We start from the raw sequence: 18,401 nt of genomic DNA, 5'->3' as shown, positions 1-18,401 counted from the left end.
GTGGCAGCAAAAGGACATCCAGATTACATTGTTTGGTACATTTTTGGAACTCAGGAGATACCAGGATGGAAAAATGTAAATCTGGGAGAATAATAGATGAGATGACCCTGGAACTGAACAGTGAAAAGCTAACGCTAATAAGTCTGATTATGTATGCCAGGAATTGAGCAATGGGCTTGATTTCATTTCATCTGCACAATTCTCAGAGATTACTACTACTATTACCCCCATTTTACAGATGACAAATTGAGGCTCAGTGATTTGCCAAAGATCATATGGGTGGGAAGTAAGTACTGTAGTTTAGTCCCAAATAGTGTGACAGGTATCTTGAGCCCACACTCTCCATCACTAGCATACTGCATTTTATTAAGAGTGTCTCCTAGAAGATACTTCATGATGTTCATTTTATTCATGTAATGGGAATACATGAATTTCTATAGCATAACTTTATTTCAGAGAAACAAAATGAAGGGATAGCTCTAATAATAGATTTTAATAATTTTAAAAAGAGCACCTTAAATATACCTCTTGCATTGATAAGATTACTCCAATTGTTTATCCTGCTATGTTTTTATTTCATATTTTAAATTTTCTAATTCTTCCAGCTCTAATTCCTCATATAATATATTTGATCAGTAACTAGTCATCCTTAAGGAAATTGCCTTTGACACTAGAAATGATTTGTGGTGCCCCACTGGCACAGTCAGAGCATGCAATTCCTGATCTCGAAGGTTGAACAATAGTTAAAAGTATTTCTGGTTTATATTTTAATGCAATTGTCTGTATTTAGCTTGGGACACAAGTCAGTCTTGTGTCTCTTAGCTGTGACCAAACTCCAGTTTATTCTTATTTTTTCTTACCAAGAGATTTGGCTACGTTTCAGTCTTACATTTACTGGTTTTCAATACTAGTGACAGATGTTAATCTCATCACTTTATTATATTATATCCAATTTAGTTTTGATACATATTGTTTTCATTGTTCAAAAATCTTGCATTTATAGTAGGTGGGCTAAGGACCAGGTAAATGCATTATAGGATTTTCTTTCTGTTAGACCATAAAGCAAGGAAAGAGAGCAGACTCATAGGCATTTAGAGCTGCTAGTGATAGCTGCTAGCGAAGCACCTGGGTGCTTACTTCTGATTTAAGCATTTCACATATATTAATTAAATCCTCACAACAACCTTGTAGGATAGGTGCTTTCATTACCTCTTTTTTACAATTCAACTGAATATTAGCATAGATTTAAGTGTCTTGCCCCAAATAATAGAGCTAGTAAGTCACAGATAAGGGATTGAAACCCAGCAGTCTAGGTTCAATATCCATGTTCTTAACTCATTCTACTAATATTCAAAGAAGTTATGGCTTTTTCAAGGTCACTAGCTACTTAAAACAATGGAACTGGAAAACAAGTAATATGTACTATAATAAGGGCTTCTTTTTTTCCTTCTTTCTAAATTTTAATGAACTAAAGCAGGGTCTATATCAGTAGTATTTAAAAAAAAATTTTAATATGACAGAAGAGTTTTTCTTTCTAACTAGATTTTCTTAAGCATAAGAAATTTCCCTTCACACATACTTTAATTTTAAACTTGAGTTGTTTTGTTTTTACATAATATTCATATAAGAGCATGATTTGGAAGCAGAAAAAAGGTAATTGCTTTGCAAGTAGCTAAGGATAGCATGAAATTAGATAAATTGAGAAAGATATTTTTTAATTTCAAGTTCAGAGGAAATTTAGAATAGTAAAAGATAATATAAATGTTCAAGATGGCAAAGACAAAAATGATAAAGATAATATAAGAGGTTCATGTTTTAAAAGGCATAGTAAAAGAATAAAGCATGAGGAAAATCATTTAGTAAAAAGGTTATATTTAGGGGCAGCTGGGTGGCTCAGTTAGTTAAGCAGCTGACTCTTGATTTCAGCTCAGGTCATGATCTCATAGTTCCTGGGTTCAAGCCCCACATCAGGCTCTGTGCTGACAGTGTGGAGCCTGCTTGTGATTCTCTCCCTCTGTCTCTCTCTGTCTCTGTCTCTCTCAAAATAAATAAACTTTTTAAAAAGTTTATATTTAATGTATTACAATTACAACTTTATAATTTCTTTTCTGAATAACAGTAGAAGGCATCTTAAATAAGATGGTTACAGGTCAGTAATAGTAGTAAAGTGTGGGATATAGGACATGGAGTAAGATGGTGATGAACTAAGATACCATCAAGAAGACAGTCTGAGATGGCAACTCAAAGTCTGAACTAATTGGTAAAGTGGTAAAGTGCTGGGTAAGTAGTGGTACTTGGTATAGTAAATATAAGACAGGGAGCAAGCAGACTGGCTAGGGAAATTGAGTTAAGATTTTAGCATGAAGTTTCAGATACCTATGGCATATAATTTTATTATAGTATTTGCCCATCTTGACTCTTTCTGTTCTCCAAGCACAGATAATCCAACTGACAACTTGATATCTCCAATTAGATGTCTGTTAGGGCATCTTAAACTTCACATTTCTTATATTTAAAATTTAGTTTTTCCAGTTGCTCAGGCGGAAAACCTTTGATTCATACTTGACTTTTGTTTCCTACATCCACACTAACAACAAATTGTGTTGGTGTACCTTGAAGAATCCAGAATCTAACCCCTTTACTAACCTTCACTGCTACCACCCTGGTTTAAACTCTGTCATCTCTTGACAGAATTGTTGCAGTATCCTCCAATTTGATACCTCAGTTTCTTCTCTTAACTTTTCAGCTTAAGTGATCCTCTAAAATTAAGTCAGATTATATCATTCTGCTCTTTGTTCTCATTACTTTGTAGACATCCTGGCCTTCTAAACAGAAGAATGTTCCAATCAGGCTTCTGTGTCGAGCCTACTAGGACTTCCCTCAGTCTGGAATGTCGCCCAAAATATATAGTGTACCTATCACTCTATTTTTGGTGGAATGTCACCTTATCAAAGAGACTGTTCTCTACCAAACCTTATAAGATAACAGCTTTTTCTCATGACCCTCTGGCCCTTTACTGTGCTTTATTTTTCTTCACATATGTATATCTCCTTCAATGTAATGAGTTCACTTCTATCCCCAGTAAATCTTATAAAAGCACCTGACATCTAGTAGGCAATCAGTGCATTTTGAATGGGTGGGTGATTGGATAAATGGATCAATGAAAGAAAAAAGTCCTGACTAGACAGTTGGATACATGGATATGAATTATAGGAGAGTTCTTAGCTAAGGAGGTGTGTGGGTGTGGGGTGTGTGTGAGATTGTTTTTACTCATTTATTCATTATTTAGTTAGTATACATTTACTGACCCCTTTTAATTTGTGTTAGGTCCTCATCTAGACAGTGAGAATACAAAATTAAAAAAAAATAGTATTTTTACCTTTAATAAGTTCATAGACTTCTGGAGCAAGACATACTATAAACACATTGTGTTATGTGCTGTTTATTAGCCGGCAGTTGAAGCTATGAGACAACATGAGATAATTTAGGAATTTCAAGATTATCTTTTCTATTTTTTTTGTCAGGATTTTTTTTAAAGCTAAGAAAGAAGTAGAGTGTCCTATTCCTTTTTGAATTCTTCCCATCTCAACCTAACTTCATGCTTAATAAATGCTTTTAAATGAATGAACATCTATATAACTTAGTAAAATTATAATGCTGATACTAATAGTGAAAATGAACTGTGCTGGAAAAGGAAAGAGTTTTATAAAGAATCTGTTTCAAAGTTTGGTAAATTTTAGATAAAAACAGGACCACCAAGTTGAAGTGTTCAATCAACATTTGTACCTAGTAGGGTAGAGTTTAGAGAACTGGCCAAAGCAGATAGATCGGAATTTAAGGCTTAATTATGTATGGGTTTTTTCTTAATTTCTTAAAACTAAAGGATGAATATACCTAAGGAAATATTCAATTTTTTTTTAAAAAGGATTTGTTGGTAAAAGGAAAGCCAAAATAATATTTGTGGGGTAAAAAGTAAATAATCAGTAGAGAAGACTAATAAAATATCTACAGCTTTCCCACATTTCTTTTTTTTTTTTTTTAATTTTTTTTTTTCAACGTTTATTTCTTTTTCGGACAGAGAGAGACAGAGCATGAACGGGGGAGGGGCAGAGAGAGAGGGAGACACAGAACCGGAAACAGGCTCCAGGCTCTGAGCCATCAGCCCAGAGCCTGACGCGGGGCTCGAACTCACGGACCGTGAGATCGTGACCTGGCTGAAGTCGGACGCTTAACCAACTGCGCCACCCAGGCGCCCCACCACATTTCTTTATTTAACTAGCTTGTTAATTAGCAGCCTATTTTTGAAAAAAATATACTTTAACTTTTAATTTTTATTTAAAACTTGATATGTTTCGGGTAATTTTATTTCCCACAAAGGAAGAACATTTTCTATAAAGAAAAAAATAAAAGCAATTTTTATTTTATCAGGGGTTGATATAGAAGCAGCACGAAAGGAAGAAGAACGGATAATGCTTAGAGATGCAAGACAATGGCTAAATAGTGGTCAAATAAATGATGTCCGGCATGCAAAATCTGGAGGCACAGCACTTCACGTTGCAGCTGCGAAAGGCTATACAGAAGTTTTAAAGTAAGTATTGTTTTTCACAGTCCTATTTCTACTTTATTTTCCTTATTTCATTGTTCCTTTTCTTAAGATACTTGCAGACATTATTTTGAAACAGTTTATAAAAGTTATTTAATGTCTATTTACATGAAAAAGAGAAAACTACCTTGAACATTATTGCTTTGTTTCTAAAGCCCTTTCTTTTCTCTTGAATTTTGATTATTCTACTGTTTTTTTCTTTGGTTGTAATTTCCCAATAAGTTAAAGCATCAGGCAACCATTATGTGTTAACTTCTGGGCTGATAAATTACTACAGAGTCATTTTGAGGTTCCCAGAGTGGCTAACTCTGGTTACTGAGACTAAGAACAGTGTTATGTTACAAACATATCAAATTCACAAAGTTTGATTCCTGGTGAGTATTTACATGTAATTTATCTAAAATGCAGTTTTCTTTTTACTGCGTAACACTGGGACTCAAGAGTGCTTTTAGCATAATATTAAATATCAAGACCTAAGCAACTGAGATTTTACAGGGCTATATACTGGTCAGCAAATTTCATTGAAACAAAACTCCTTTATGTCACTATAAATTTTTTTGTTTTCCTTTTTTTACTTCTGCAACGCAAAGGTGTTATCAGCTATATGAAAAAAATAATGCTGTGTGTAACTTTTATTAGATGTATGTGAAAGGAAGTAAGACTAGCCCTTGGCAAAATCTTCTACACCCTTTATATTATGTTTGACAAGAGTTTCTAATATCAGTCTGGTCTTATTCCCCCTGCTCAGTAAAAACAATGAAGTGTAAGTGGGTCAGCTATTCCCAAGTTCCTCCTTTTTACAATCCCTACTTACTTCAATAACTGAAGCCTTCTAGAATAGTGAAGTTAACTTTTAATTACTTTTCTTGTCCCCCTGTGTATTTCTCTCTAATCCAAAATGTAGCAAACTTTCAGACCCCAATAGCAGGTCATGAATGAACCTTAGTGACTTGACAACAGCATTTTTTAAAGGAAAAATTGAAAACATTAAGAATATTACAAATAGTAAAGGTAATACTTTTTAAGTAGTAGATTGCACCGTAAAATAGTTTTCTAGACAGCTCTAAGGGGTCTTTGTAATTAGGTTATGTAGGCTCTTAAAATTCTTTTGTGAAGATTCTCAATGTGGACTGGGATATATTTTGAACTCCTCAAATTAGTACATAAGACCATTAGTCATCCTCTTTTAAGCTAAGCTGCTACCATTGCTCCTCAGGCATGCATTATCCAACTATATATATCTAATTGAAGTTCTGTCATGATGTCTTAATGCCTACTTTGTTTCTGTTTAGATACCTTCATTCACCATCTCTTCAACTTGGAGGCAAATTCCATTCGATCCTTTGACTAAGTTCAAGGCTCTTAAGCCTATGAAAAAAAAACACTCAACCTTATTCATAATAGGTGCAGTTGAAGCTACAATGAATTACTGCCACTTTTCATCTATCATATTGGCAAAGATTAAAATGTTTGGCACACTGTTGGCAAGATTGGGGAAAAAGCACCCTCACATTACTGGTGAAAGTATGACAGTTGAGCAGATTTTATCAAAGTATCAGTTATTCTTTGGCTTAACAGTTAGCTCTACCTCTAGAATTTTTTTTTTACAGATATTCTCACAGGAAGTAAGGTATGTGCTAATAGCATTGTTTATACTAGGAGTAGGAGAATGTTGACTAAATTCTGATACATCCTTTGACTGGAATACTCTTGTACCAATTAAAACACTAATAGGTAGTGTTAATTGTTTTAAATTTTAGGGGCAACCGCTGGCTCAGTCAGTGGAGTATGGGAGTATTGGTCTCAGAGTGGAGGGTTTGGGCCCCATGTTGGGTGTAGAGATTACTTAAAGATAAAATCTCTCTTTTTTTAATGTTTATTTTGAGAGAGAGAAAGAGTGCATGTGTGCACGTGTGTGCACGTGCACACATGAGCAGGGGAGGGGCAGAGAAAGAGAGAGAGAGAGAATCGCAAGCAGATTCCTTGCTGTCAGCACAGAGCCGGGTGTGGGGCTCGATCCCATAAACAGTGAGATCATGACCTGAACTGAAATCAAGAGTCAGATGATTAATTGACTGAGCCACACAGGCACCCCTTAAAGATAAAATCTTTAAGAAAAAATATTTTTTTGTTATTTGCTGATATATACATAAAATCTCTCTGTGAGGATCCAATCAAAATTAGTAATATGGTTGTCTAAGGGGGGAAAACCTGGTGAACTGTTGGGCTAAAGGTCAGCAGTGGGAGTGACTTCCCTATGTAGCCATTTAGTCTTTTTTTATTTTTGAACTTTGTAAATATATTACTTAAAAAAATAAGTAAAAATATGTATATGACATGAGAAATAAATAGAAGATACTGGTTTCAAATGTAACCCTACCCATCACCCCCTCCCGCTCCCCCACAAATACATAACCCCTTGCAATTGAGTTTGATACTTTTCAGTTCTGTACTGCCATTACATCTTCATCACAGAACCTGTCTTTGAGGGTTGATTATTGTTTTACTTGACTTTCATCCTCCACTAGAATCTCCTTGAATATAATAAGTACAGTCTTATTTTTTTGAATTTATGTGGCTTGGCATATACAGAGAGCCGTATGTTTATGGGGAATAAATTGTAACTACCTTTCTGTCTTTCCTTTCCACATAGACTTCCAAATACTTCTAATTTTTATATTTCTCAGAATATTTAACATTATTATAGTTTCTGTTTTCTAATGGGAGATTATTTTCATTATCTTCCAGTATTCTGTCTCTATTAATAAAGTTTCTGATCATATATATGTTAATGGATTTTTTTAACTTAAATCTCTAGACTTCTATCTGTTAGCTTTGTTCTTTAAAAAAAAATTTTTTTTAACGGTTATTTATTTTTGGGAGACAGAGAGACAGAATGGGGGAGGGGCAGAGAAAGAGGGAGAAACAGAATCTGAAGCAGGCTCCAGGCTCTGAGCCTGTCAGCACAGAGCCCAATGCGTGGCTGAAACCCACAAAGCACGGGATCATGACCTGGGCCGAAGTCAGATGCTCAACTGAGCCACCCAGGCGCCCCAGTTAGCTCGTTCTTTAGATTGGTGGCTCTTAAATGTTGGTCTGCAGGCAGATGACACAGGACTTACTAAAAATATAGGTTGACGGGGCCCATCTCCCAATATGCTGCTTAATTGCATAGGATTGGGTGGAGCTGGGGAATCTTTTTTTTTTAACAAGCTCTTCAGATGGTTTTGTTTTAGAATCAGAATTAGAAACAGCTGCATTAAATATTCTGAGGAAATAGGGTATCAATTTTTGAAATATAAATAAATGAAGGGTTATGTATTAGCTATCACGGCCACCTCTCGTAGGTAAAAAGAAGCCCTTCTCAAGCTCAACTTCTTGGAGAGTAACTGATTTCATGAGTTATAAAGTATTTACTGTTCTTCCTTGTGCGTGTGAGACTGTGCTGTGTGCAATTTATAGACCCAATTTTTGTTCTCTGAGCTTAATTTCTAGATGAAATAAAGGTCGATGTGAATATACAGCTAGGAGGGCATACTAACAATTTATAAAAGTCTTTGCATTGTATTAAAATGTATTCCTCTTTTCTAGCTTTGTTGACAGAATATCTGCTTTTTACTGCTGCAGAAAAGTAGACTCAATCCCTTGGAATATTTGTTTTGCTTTGTTTTGTTCCTTTTTCTTTTTAATGTGTATTTATTTAGTTTGAGAGAAAGCACAAGTGGGGAGAGAGGGGTAGAGAGAGAGGGAGGGAGGGAGGGAGGGAGAGAGAGAGAGAGAGAGAGAGAGAGAGAGAGAGAGAGAGAGAGAGAGAGAGAGAATCCCTAATAGGCTCCATGCTGTCAGCGCAGAGCCTGACTTGGGGCTGGATCTCCTGAACCATGAGATCATCACCTGAGCCGAAATTGAGAATTGGACCCTTAACTGACTGAGCCGCCCAGCTGCCCCTGCTTTGTGTTGTTCCTAGCAGACTGTCAGTTTCCTATGAAAATTACCCATGGTAGGTAGGTCATTAAGTTTGTGAAAGCTTTCACAAACTAGTTCCTCAACTGCAAGACCACAGAAAAACTTCAAAAGAAATTTATTTGATCCCAGTATATATTTAGAACACATTTAGCCTGAGGTAATATATTATATGAACACCTGAAGGCATTCACTGCAATAAATCAGTTTAATATACAAATTGATCCAAGGGTTTTTGAGTTCACATTGAAAAATTACTGGCTTTGCTGTGAAAATTTCAATTACAATTCATATTAACAAGAATTAATCAGTGTCCCACCAAACCATTACACTTATTAGGAATTAGTTAAAATGAATGCATTATTATGGCAGTAATTCAAGATCCTCTTTACCAGTGTTTTCTGAGAATTCTTTTCTTTTTTCCTAGTTAATTCATTGAAGGGAAAAGAGATGGGAACTAGGAAAAGAAATATGTCACAGATTTTTGTTAGCTTGCATGGTATAAAGCTGTTGATTGTGTTTGCTCACGTTTAGATTTTTTTAATGATCATCTAATTCACTATAATTTCTTTAGGCTTCTAATACAGGCAGGCTATGATGTTAATATTAAAGATTATGATGGCTGGACACCTCTTCATGCTGCTGCTCACTGGGGTAAAGAAGAAGCATGTCGAATTTTAGTGGACAATCTGTGTGATATGGAGATGGTCAACAAAGTGGTAGGCCTTTTAAATATATTTTAAATATTTAACTTTTGGAAATAAGTGTTTTAGAAGTCTCAAAAATATTGCAGTGTAAATTTTATAATTATATTAAGTTTTATGAACCATACAAAACAACATTTTATCAGCCATTTGTTGGTTTTTATTATTAATTAAGTATTTCTCAGCTACCTACAAGGTGGTTTTGACCTTGTTCCTCAAAGAAAGAAGTATTACTCTTTGAGTAATCCTGTTACCATATGCAATAGAGTAGATTTGGGTACTTCAGAATTCATAAATTAAGAAAATTTTGCTTTTCTCTGTGAATGTTTTCTCCCATCACTATGGGTTAGAAAACATACAGAAGTATATTTCTATTTCTTTTTAGCTGGTGGTCTTGACAGCTTGCTTACAGTAGCTTTTTAAATGGCTCGGACAGTGAGGTCTTAAAGCAGGTGAGAATATAGAAAACCCATAAAGTTTTATTCCAGATAAAATTATTGAGATGTAACATGTAGTCTCCTAGTTTTGCAGGTGAGAATACAGTTTATGAGGTTGAAGATTCACTTAATATCACCCAATTAGGTAGAGGGAAGGAAGGAGTGAATATCACATAAGTGTTTTTTACAAATCATGAACTGATTCAGGTTGTCAGATTCCTTACTAGATTAGGTTTTTTTTTTTTTTTCTGTACTCCCTTCCAAGCACTGTCAGTTACCAGTGTCACCAGTATTCCTACTAGTTTTCCTCCTATTCGTATTCATGATTCTTATCGTATACCAACAGTTGCAGAGCTCAAGACACTTCCTCTAGTGAGCTTGATTACCTTTAGCTTCCATAGAATATCCTTTATATATTGCATTTTATAGGATAATGTGGTAGATTACTTAGCAGAGGTTCCTAAAACGATCTCCTCTTTATTCAGATGGTGCCATCTGATCTATTGTGTCCATTAACATAAGTGCTGGTGCTGATTACATTCTGATAACAGCAGTTTCTACTTGGGAATCTGCAAAGGGAAGAGAGCAAAAATGATAACCATATGCCCAAGATTTCCCCATGGCTAAGTGTTTGGAAGTTGAGGTAGTTAGTGGAAATTCATGTTCTAGTTGCTGACATAAAGTGATAAAAAAGCCCTCTGAACTCCTTTCATATATATGTATTTATATATGTATTTTATATATGTATTTAGATATGTGCTTTCCACATATGTATTTATAAATGTTTTTCATATATGTACTTATATGTGCTTATAAATGTATTTTCATATATGTACCTCTAAATGTATTTTAAGTAAGAAATGTGCAGGCAAGAAAGTCCTAGGAAGTGGTGAAAATCTTCAGGGAAGTCAAGAGAAAAAATGTTTGAGAGCATAAGTATAGTTTTGCTTTTATACATAAGTATAAAAGTCTTCTATCTAAATTTTTAGTCAAAACTTTGATAATTTGCCCTTTTTTATTTATAACAGTTTTCCGTTTTGTTATCAGCATTAGAAGACAAGTAAATGTTGATACTATTTAATTTTAAGTATAAAAGGCCAGCCAATTTTAGTTTGACAATTCATATTTCCTCTCCTTCCATGTAGAAATTCCCCCAGCAGTTGGGATTTTTCTGAAGAAATTAGTAAATATCTCTTATCTTCTAATCTCTTTTCTGCATTCCTGTCTCTCTCCCAAACAATGTCTCTTAAAGGCCACTTGTCCACTGACATGGGCAGAGCTGATAATTGGTTCATTCATTGATAGTGGCCTCCAGATAAGGACCAGAAGAGAGAAGCTTATTAATGGAAAGGTTTTCTGAGAACATTGTATCATTTTCTAGTTTAAATACGTTATTTTTTGGTAGTGATACATAGACAATATATATAGTATGTATGAAAAAAGTTATTTTATCTTGCATCTGTTCTATAAGTGTCTAATTCCTGTGCCCTCAGTTTATCATAATTATGCTCTAGGAGAAAGACTGCATATAAATCATTTTGCTTTATCTCTTTTTGTTTCTATGTTACTATAGTAACGATTTCTTTTTTTTCTTTAAGTTTTTTTTTTTTTTAATTTATTTATGAGAGAGGAAGAAAGAGCACAGGCGGGGGAGGGTCACAGAGAGGGGTACAGAGGATCCGAAGCAGGCTCCTTGCAGGCAGCAGAGAGCCCGACATGGCGCTTAACTCACAATCCATGAGATCATGACCTGAGCCAAAGGCAGACACTTAACCAACTGAGCAATCCAGGCGCCCCAATATGATAGCACTTTCATCCTGGATTTTAATGTATTATCCCCTCATTTCATCTTTTCAGTGTATCTTTATATGATCTTAAAAGAATTAACACTTCATAATTTCTTAGAGTTTTATAATTTTAAACTTGTTTTCACATATATCATTATCTAATGCTATCCTTTTAAACAACCCTATAAAGTTATCTGAGTTATGCAGATTTGAGAACATGATCAGAGAAGTTGAGTATTTTCCTAAAGCCCTAATAATTAAGTGTAATTAAGAATAATTTACCTGCTGTGTTTCTCTGCAGTTTTTACTTAGTTTTTTTATTTCTCATGCTTTATTTTTCCAGATACTAACTCAAGAGTTGTAAAAACAGGATTTTAAAATTTTTATCAAAATTGGATTTTTCTTTTAAAATATCAAGCTTTTAAAGACTTCTTTTGATAGTGAGGAGCTACCTAATATATACAGCATTTTAAAGACCTTTATGCCATAAGTATACCCAAATGTAAGCTTTTTGTGGGGTGGGAAGGGAGATTATATTCTACAGTAATGGAAGGTATTTTTACAAGACTTAATTTTTTTAATTTTAATTTTATAATTTTGCCTGTGTGAGTTAGGCTCTCTCTGTTATTACTGGCTACATTTATTTATTTATGTATTTATTTTTTAATTTTTTTTCAACGTTTTTTATTTATTTTTGGGACAGAGAGAGACAGAGCATGAACGGGGGAGGGGCAGAGACAGAGAGGGAGACAGAGAATCGGAAACAGGCTCCAGGCTCCGAGCCATCAGCCCAGAGCCCGACGCGGGGCTCGAACTCACGGACCGCGAGATCGTGACCTGGCTGAAGTCGGACGATTAACCGACTGCGCCACCCAGGCGCCCCTACATTTTTTAAAACTATGTCATATTTCATGTTTAATCAAAATTAGTCTTTATTGTGTAATCCTGCTTAAATGAATTTATCTTGTCATTTGATACCTTTTTCAGTACTTATAGATTGAAGATTTTTAGTAGATTTCTTAAAATGATATCAGAGAAATGTAAATATATTTTTACAACTAAACTTTAGAGTTTAGATGAATTCTTTACTGATAGAAAATAAAATTTTGGTAAATGTGTAATGTAGAAAATGCAACAAATCAAGGCACCTGGATGGCTCAATTTGGCTCAGGTCATGATCTCGTGGTTTGAGTCCAGCATCAGGCTCTGTGCTGACAGCTCAGAGCCTGGAGCCCACTCCAGATTCTGTGTCTCCCTCTCTTTCTCTGCTCCTCCCCTACTCACACACGCCTCTCTCTCTCTCTCTCTCTCTCTCTCTCTCAAAAAAAAGAAACATTAAAAAACTTTAAAACATGCAACAAACCATATAGAAAATTTGAAAGTCTTTCTACATAAAAGTGGGAGACATGTTCTTAAATAGAGAGTTTGGTCTGGTTTCTTTAACTTATTTGTAAAGACATTTCCTCTCATTTTAACTCATAAATTATGTCTTTATATTTAAAGATTTTAAATATACAGACTTTATAAATATAAAGATTTTTCTTTTGCTTCCTTAATGTTTTAAAATAATTATTTTACTAGAATGTACCCAAATATTGTCCCTTTTGAAATATTAACTAAGATGTTTTTCTAATTGGAATTTTCTCTTTATGCAATCTTACAATGATTTGTAGACAGTTTTTTTGTTTGTTTTGTTTTGACAGCTGTCATTATAAAGATTTAAATGAATAACAAAACTGCTTCTGCTGTTAATGGACACAAGGATTTTTTTCCCGAGTTTATCTGAGCTTATTCTTATTTTCTGTAAAGACAATGGAGCAGTAGAGACTGAGATTCTGTTCCCACTTTCCCTTCATTACCTGCGTGAGCTTGAGCAAATACCATATACTCACAGTCTAGGTTTCCTCATCTGTACAGTTGAGCCATAAAGCTCGTCCTGACTACTTCACTGATTGTTGTGAAAATGAAGAGAGATCACACTTGCAGAAGTAATTCAGTTAGAATAAGTGAGGAAAGAATGAAGAGTCCTGAAAATTAGACTTAAACAGTGGCTCTAGTGTGACTCTGGTAATTTACAGATGTATTACAGACTGATTTATTAAGTAGTAGTTTTTTTTAAGATTGTTTTCTTGATTGAGTCTTACTTTTTCATACGTCATCATTATGCTGTCTTCAGTTGCTTCTTGGTTACTTTGAGTGATTCTGCTTATGTGTGCTACTGTTAGTTAGCACCCCATTAATGAAGCATAGATCCAGGTCATGTTTATAACTTTACAATTGGATAGCTTTATAACTGTCCTATATATTATTTAATGAGCATGGTTAAGTTGAGGGGTGTGCTTTTCTGAAATTAGAAACTTTTCTCTGTTTATAGCCTGCATTTTACTCCAGTTTTTATTCTCTATCAGCTGCTGTTTGCAAAGTAGACTCATTTATCAAGGGAGAAAGTGAAAAGAAAGGTTAGTAAGGTGATCCAATTTCTTATTCTTATAAAGGAAAATTCCTCAGTTACTAAAATAACCCCATTGCATTTAACTGCTGCTAAAATTTAATTGCAATTCAAAAAAATTTTTAAGGTGCAGTATTTCATTCATGAGAAGGGTTGATAAATACTTAAAACGATACTTAAAAAAGAAGCCACTGTGTTACTTTCACCCAACATGATCTTGAAAACAATTTGCTTAACAAGCATAGCATGTGTAACATTGTAGAACTATGTAGAACAAAGAAACTGTGATATAGCAAAATGGATTAACGTGTCTGTATTTCATATCTAAAGGGCACCTTCAAAATTTGAGCCACTTTGTTTCAGAGCCATTTATTCTTCAGGACTTTAATTCTTAGCATTTAATACTCAAGGTTGAAAGCGGGGGAATGGGGGAAGATTTATCAAAGCTAAATCTGTCTCCTGGACTGAGTGGGGAAAAGCTAGATTGCCTCTTAAATTCCTGCTGGGAAGACTTTGCAACAAGAAAAGGCAGATATACAAGTGTTTTTGAACCCTGTAAATTTTAAATACATATATTGCTGTATCTTGATAAAGTAGCATTTCATGTACTTTTATGATATACTTCATAGACCGTATTTTTTATTTTATAAACAGATAATGGAAAACCAGCTCAGATATTGGGTAGCTTAATACTTCATTTTATAGTGCCAGAAAATGTAATTCCTATCCAAGTAGGTGGCAACATCCTAATGTTGTTACAGAATTGAAGGTTGTACGTTTGTTTTTTAATGGAAGAGTTTATGTAATTTTAGAACTTATTATCTACCAATCTGGTTTTGTTGTAGCTGTGAGACCCCTGATATGAAAGAAATTTCAGTTGCCTTTCAGAATGATATATTTTCTAGTTGAAAAAAAAAAGTTGAATTTTCTTCTGAGAAAGGATCATATATTGGCCAACATATAAAGTAGAATGTATTCTAAATAATGAACTTTTTTGACATTGTAGAAACCTATCCCATTCAGTTATTATTATAAGGACAAATGTAGTCAACTGGAGAAAACCTTACTATGTTTGGTCAACAGCTCTTTGAAATTTTCTTTTCCACAGTGAATAAAAATAGATTGACATATGTTCATCTGAACTAATTTTGAAACTAAGTCATACCTGTGGCTGGCTGAACTTTAAGCAGTTTAGAAATATATATATATATTTTGTTACTGTAGCAAGACTTTAATTTTTATGGAGATATCTAAAAGAAAAAAAGCCTCGAAGGGTTAAATGTGGAATTACCACATGCCCCAGTAATTTCACTTATAGCTCTATCCCCAAGAAAATGAAAACATATGTTCACTCAAAAATTTGTACACATACATTCATAGAAGTATTACTTGCTAAACAGCAGAAAGCAAAAGCAAATGTCTATCAGCTGATGAATAGATTAGCAAATGTGGTATGCCGTGCAATGGAATATTATTCAGCAATAAAAAGGACTGAAGTAGTACGTACTACACGCAGCACATGGATGAAACTTGAAAACATACAATGTGAAAGAAGTCAGTCACAAATGATTTTTTTGTGTGAGTCCATTAATATGAAATGTTCAGTACAGGCAAATCTGTAGTAACAGAATTAGTGATTGCTGTGGGCTGGAAGGCTGGGAAGAGGGATGAGAAAAGTAAGGAGGTCATTTCAGGATGATGAAAATATTCTAAAATTGATTATGGTGAAGGTTGTAACATTCTGTGAATGCTAAAAACAGTTGAATTTTACACTTTAAATGACTGTATGGTGAGTCATATCTCAGTAAAGCTGTTACCAAAGTAAGGAGTGGTGTATCAGCTGCTTTTCTCTCACATGGGTTTCTCATACATCTCTGTTAAGTCATATGCTGTTGTATTACTACATACATAACAAACTACATATGTAACAAATGTTTTCTAACTTTTCTGTATAATTATACAGAGTCAACCAGAGGTGTTTTATAGTTTGTTGACTTTTTACCATTACCAATCCTCTTTGTTTCCTACCTAGGGCCAGACAGCATTTGATGTAGCAGATGAAGATATTTTAGGATATTTGGAAGAGTTGCAAAAGAAACAAAATCTGGTATGTTTGATGAATATCTAAATATTATCTCTATTAGTGAATTCTTCTAATTAGAATTCTTCTAAAGCCTTAACTTTCAGACAGTTAAAGTATTTTTGTGATGTATTATGCTTTTGGTTTAAGTTAGTCCTGTCAGTCAAACTAAATGACAGTGAAAAAGAGTAAAGGAATAGTGGTAGTGTTCAGTCTTTTGTATTGCTTATTCCCATTTCTCTTATCTCCCTTTCACAAAATGAATACTTCTGTAATGTATCTACTCAAGATAACATGTTTTTGTAATTTCATAACAAAGTTTGCTTAGAAGAAAATCTCAGATTTCTAAAATAGGCCCTAGATATTGAAGAAGTTATGTAAGTAGGAAACATTTTTAAGTAAAATATCATCAGGCATATTAAGTGGCTGATGGAGCCTGACTTTTTCAGTGATCTAACAGTGGAGAGATCTAAAAAATTCAACTTTGTTCTTCACGTAGCTTTTTAACTATCTAGTCCTTTTTATTCTTTATCCAAGCTGCCTTCCCTCCCCTCCTTTTTTTCCAGTTAAAACTTAAATCTTTTATTTGTTTTGGGTTTGTTTCATGTTTGAAAAACTACTTTATTTTAAATTCTGTATTTTACTCATTAATACTATTTTAATACTATTCTTATTTTCCTTTGCATAACTTTTATAAAGCTCCATAGTGAAAAACGGGAGAAGAAATCTCCATTAATTGAATCAACAGCCAATATGGACAATAATCAGTCACAGAAGACCTTTAAAAAGTAAGTAAAATATTAAAGTCACTTTTGTTAATGTCATGAATGAATTGGCATCATGGCCATGAACGTGATTATTAGACTTTGTGGATCTGAGAAAAATTAACGTATTTGGCTTTTTGTGTTTATACTCATTTGAAAGCTATTTTCTTTGCACAGCAAAGAGACATTGATTATTGAGCCAGAGAAAAATGCATCCCGTATTGAATCTTTGGAACAAGAAAAAGTTGATGATGAAGAAGAAGGAAAGAAAGATGAGTCTAGCTGCTCTAGTGAAGAAGATGAGGAGGACGACTCAGAATCAGAAGCTGAAACAGGTAAAATTTGAAGCATAACTGGATTGTCCATGAATTTTGATGCACTGTAAAGTAAGGTAAGATCAGGCTTTAATTTTGTAGCTTTTCTGATGGACTTGCTACTTGTTCAGATACCTGAGAAGCCAGTAAATTACCTTTCAGGGAGTGTTAAAAACTTGAGTATGGTTGTGAATTTATTGTCTAATGACCTGGAGGCCCTTATTCGCCTCTATGTTTTGTTTTGTTTTTTTGCTGACCTGTATTTTTAGATTTGAAGAAGGTGAAGATTTCCTTAGGATGGTGCAGGTAGGGTGTAAATGGGTTCCCAACAATTAACTAATGCTCCTGATACTTTTCTGAGGCCCAAAGGTCCAGAGAGCTGGTCCTGATATCTTCCCAAACATTCCCTAAACAAGAGTAAAGTTTTAGAAAGCTGAGACTGAATCAAGATAGTTTCCTATGGGATGTGGGGAGATTTGCTTTGTTTAGAGAAATTTTGAAGATACAGGAAAGTATACCTTCATATTCCAACTACCAAGAATGAACAGCTATTGACTGTTATATTTGCTTCAAATTTTTCTTTTAATAAAATTTAAAAAGTTACAGTTGTCTTTAACCAGGAGCCCTAATCTACTTCCCTTTCCTTTCTTTCCAAAGTCAGTCACTATCTTCAGTATTTTCATTTTATCTTCCAGTCTATTTTTACACACTGACACATTCAGAAGTAATTACCGGATGCTTTTATAATAATAAATAATAACTTACTCTGCATAATAAATAATAACTTATTCTGCATCAGCTAATCACTCAAATCTTCTGAGCACCATGAAATTCCAGTATTGCCATACTTGAGTTGTATAACCTGCCGTTTTAACCTGTAAATTTATCACACACAAAATACTCCATTTCCATTAAGATGTTTTGGTCAAAGAAAAAATTATCGGGGCGCGTGGGTGGCTTAGTTGGTTAAGCGTCCAACTTCGGCTCAGGTCATGATGTTGCGGTTGGTGAGTTCGAGCCCCGCGTCAGGCTCTGTGCTTGCAGCTCAGAGCCTGGAACCTGCTTCAGAGTCTGTGTCTCCCCCCTCTCTGCCCCTCCATGCTCATGCTCATGCTCTGTCTCTCTCTGTCTCTCAATAATAAATAAACGTTTAAAAAAAAAAAACAGGAAGAATTATCATTATCAGGACCTAATGGTCATCATCGGTAAATACAAATTAAAGCCCTAAAATTTCTTGGGTTCCTTATATTTCCTCTAGACAAAATAACAGTTTTAGATCATTTTATTTTTACTCACTGAG

General features: G+C 34.4%; 1 protein-coding gene across 14 annotated transcripts in view; it reads left to right on the top strand.

Annotated features, from left to right (window-relative positions):
- PPP1R12A (protein phosphatase 1 regulatory subunit 12A) overlaps nt 1-18,401 on the top strand; it is a 157,080-nt gene that overhangs the window by 77,467 nt on the left and 61,212 nt on the right. For all 14 annotated transcript variants that reach the window (XM_053226530.1, XM_053226531.1, XM_027071183.2 and 11 more), the window contains 5 exons: nt 4,429-4,588; nt 9,141-9,285; nt 15,976-16,050; nt 16,723-16,811; nt 16,965-17,122. In XM_053226530.1, coding sequence (XP_053082505.1) covers nt 4,429-4,588; nt 9,141-9,285; nt 15,976-16,050; nt 16,723-16,811; nt 16,965-17,122 — 627 coding nt within the window. The remainder of the gene's footprint in view (nt 1-4,428; nt 4,589-9,140; nt 9,286-15,975; nt 16,051-16,722; nt 16,812-16,964; nt 17,123-18,401) is intronic.

The sequence above is a fragment of the Acinonyx jubatus genome, chromosome B4, assembly GCF_027475565.1.
Source record: "Acinonyx jubatus isolate Ajub_Pintada_27869175 chromosome B4, VMU_Ajub_asm_v1.0, whole genome shotgun sequence".
Classification (NCBI taxonomy): domain Eukaryota; kingdom Metazoa; phylum Chordata; class Mammalia; order Carnivora; family Felidae; genus Acinonyx; species Acinonyx jubatus.
Note: the sequence above shows the minus strand (reverse complement) of the source record. Positions and strands in the feature narration are given on the sequence as shown.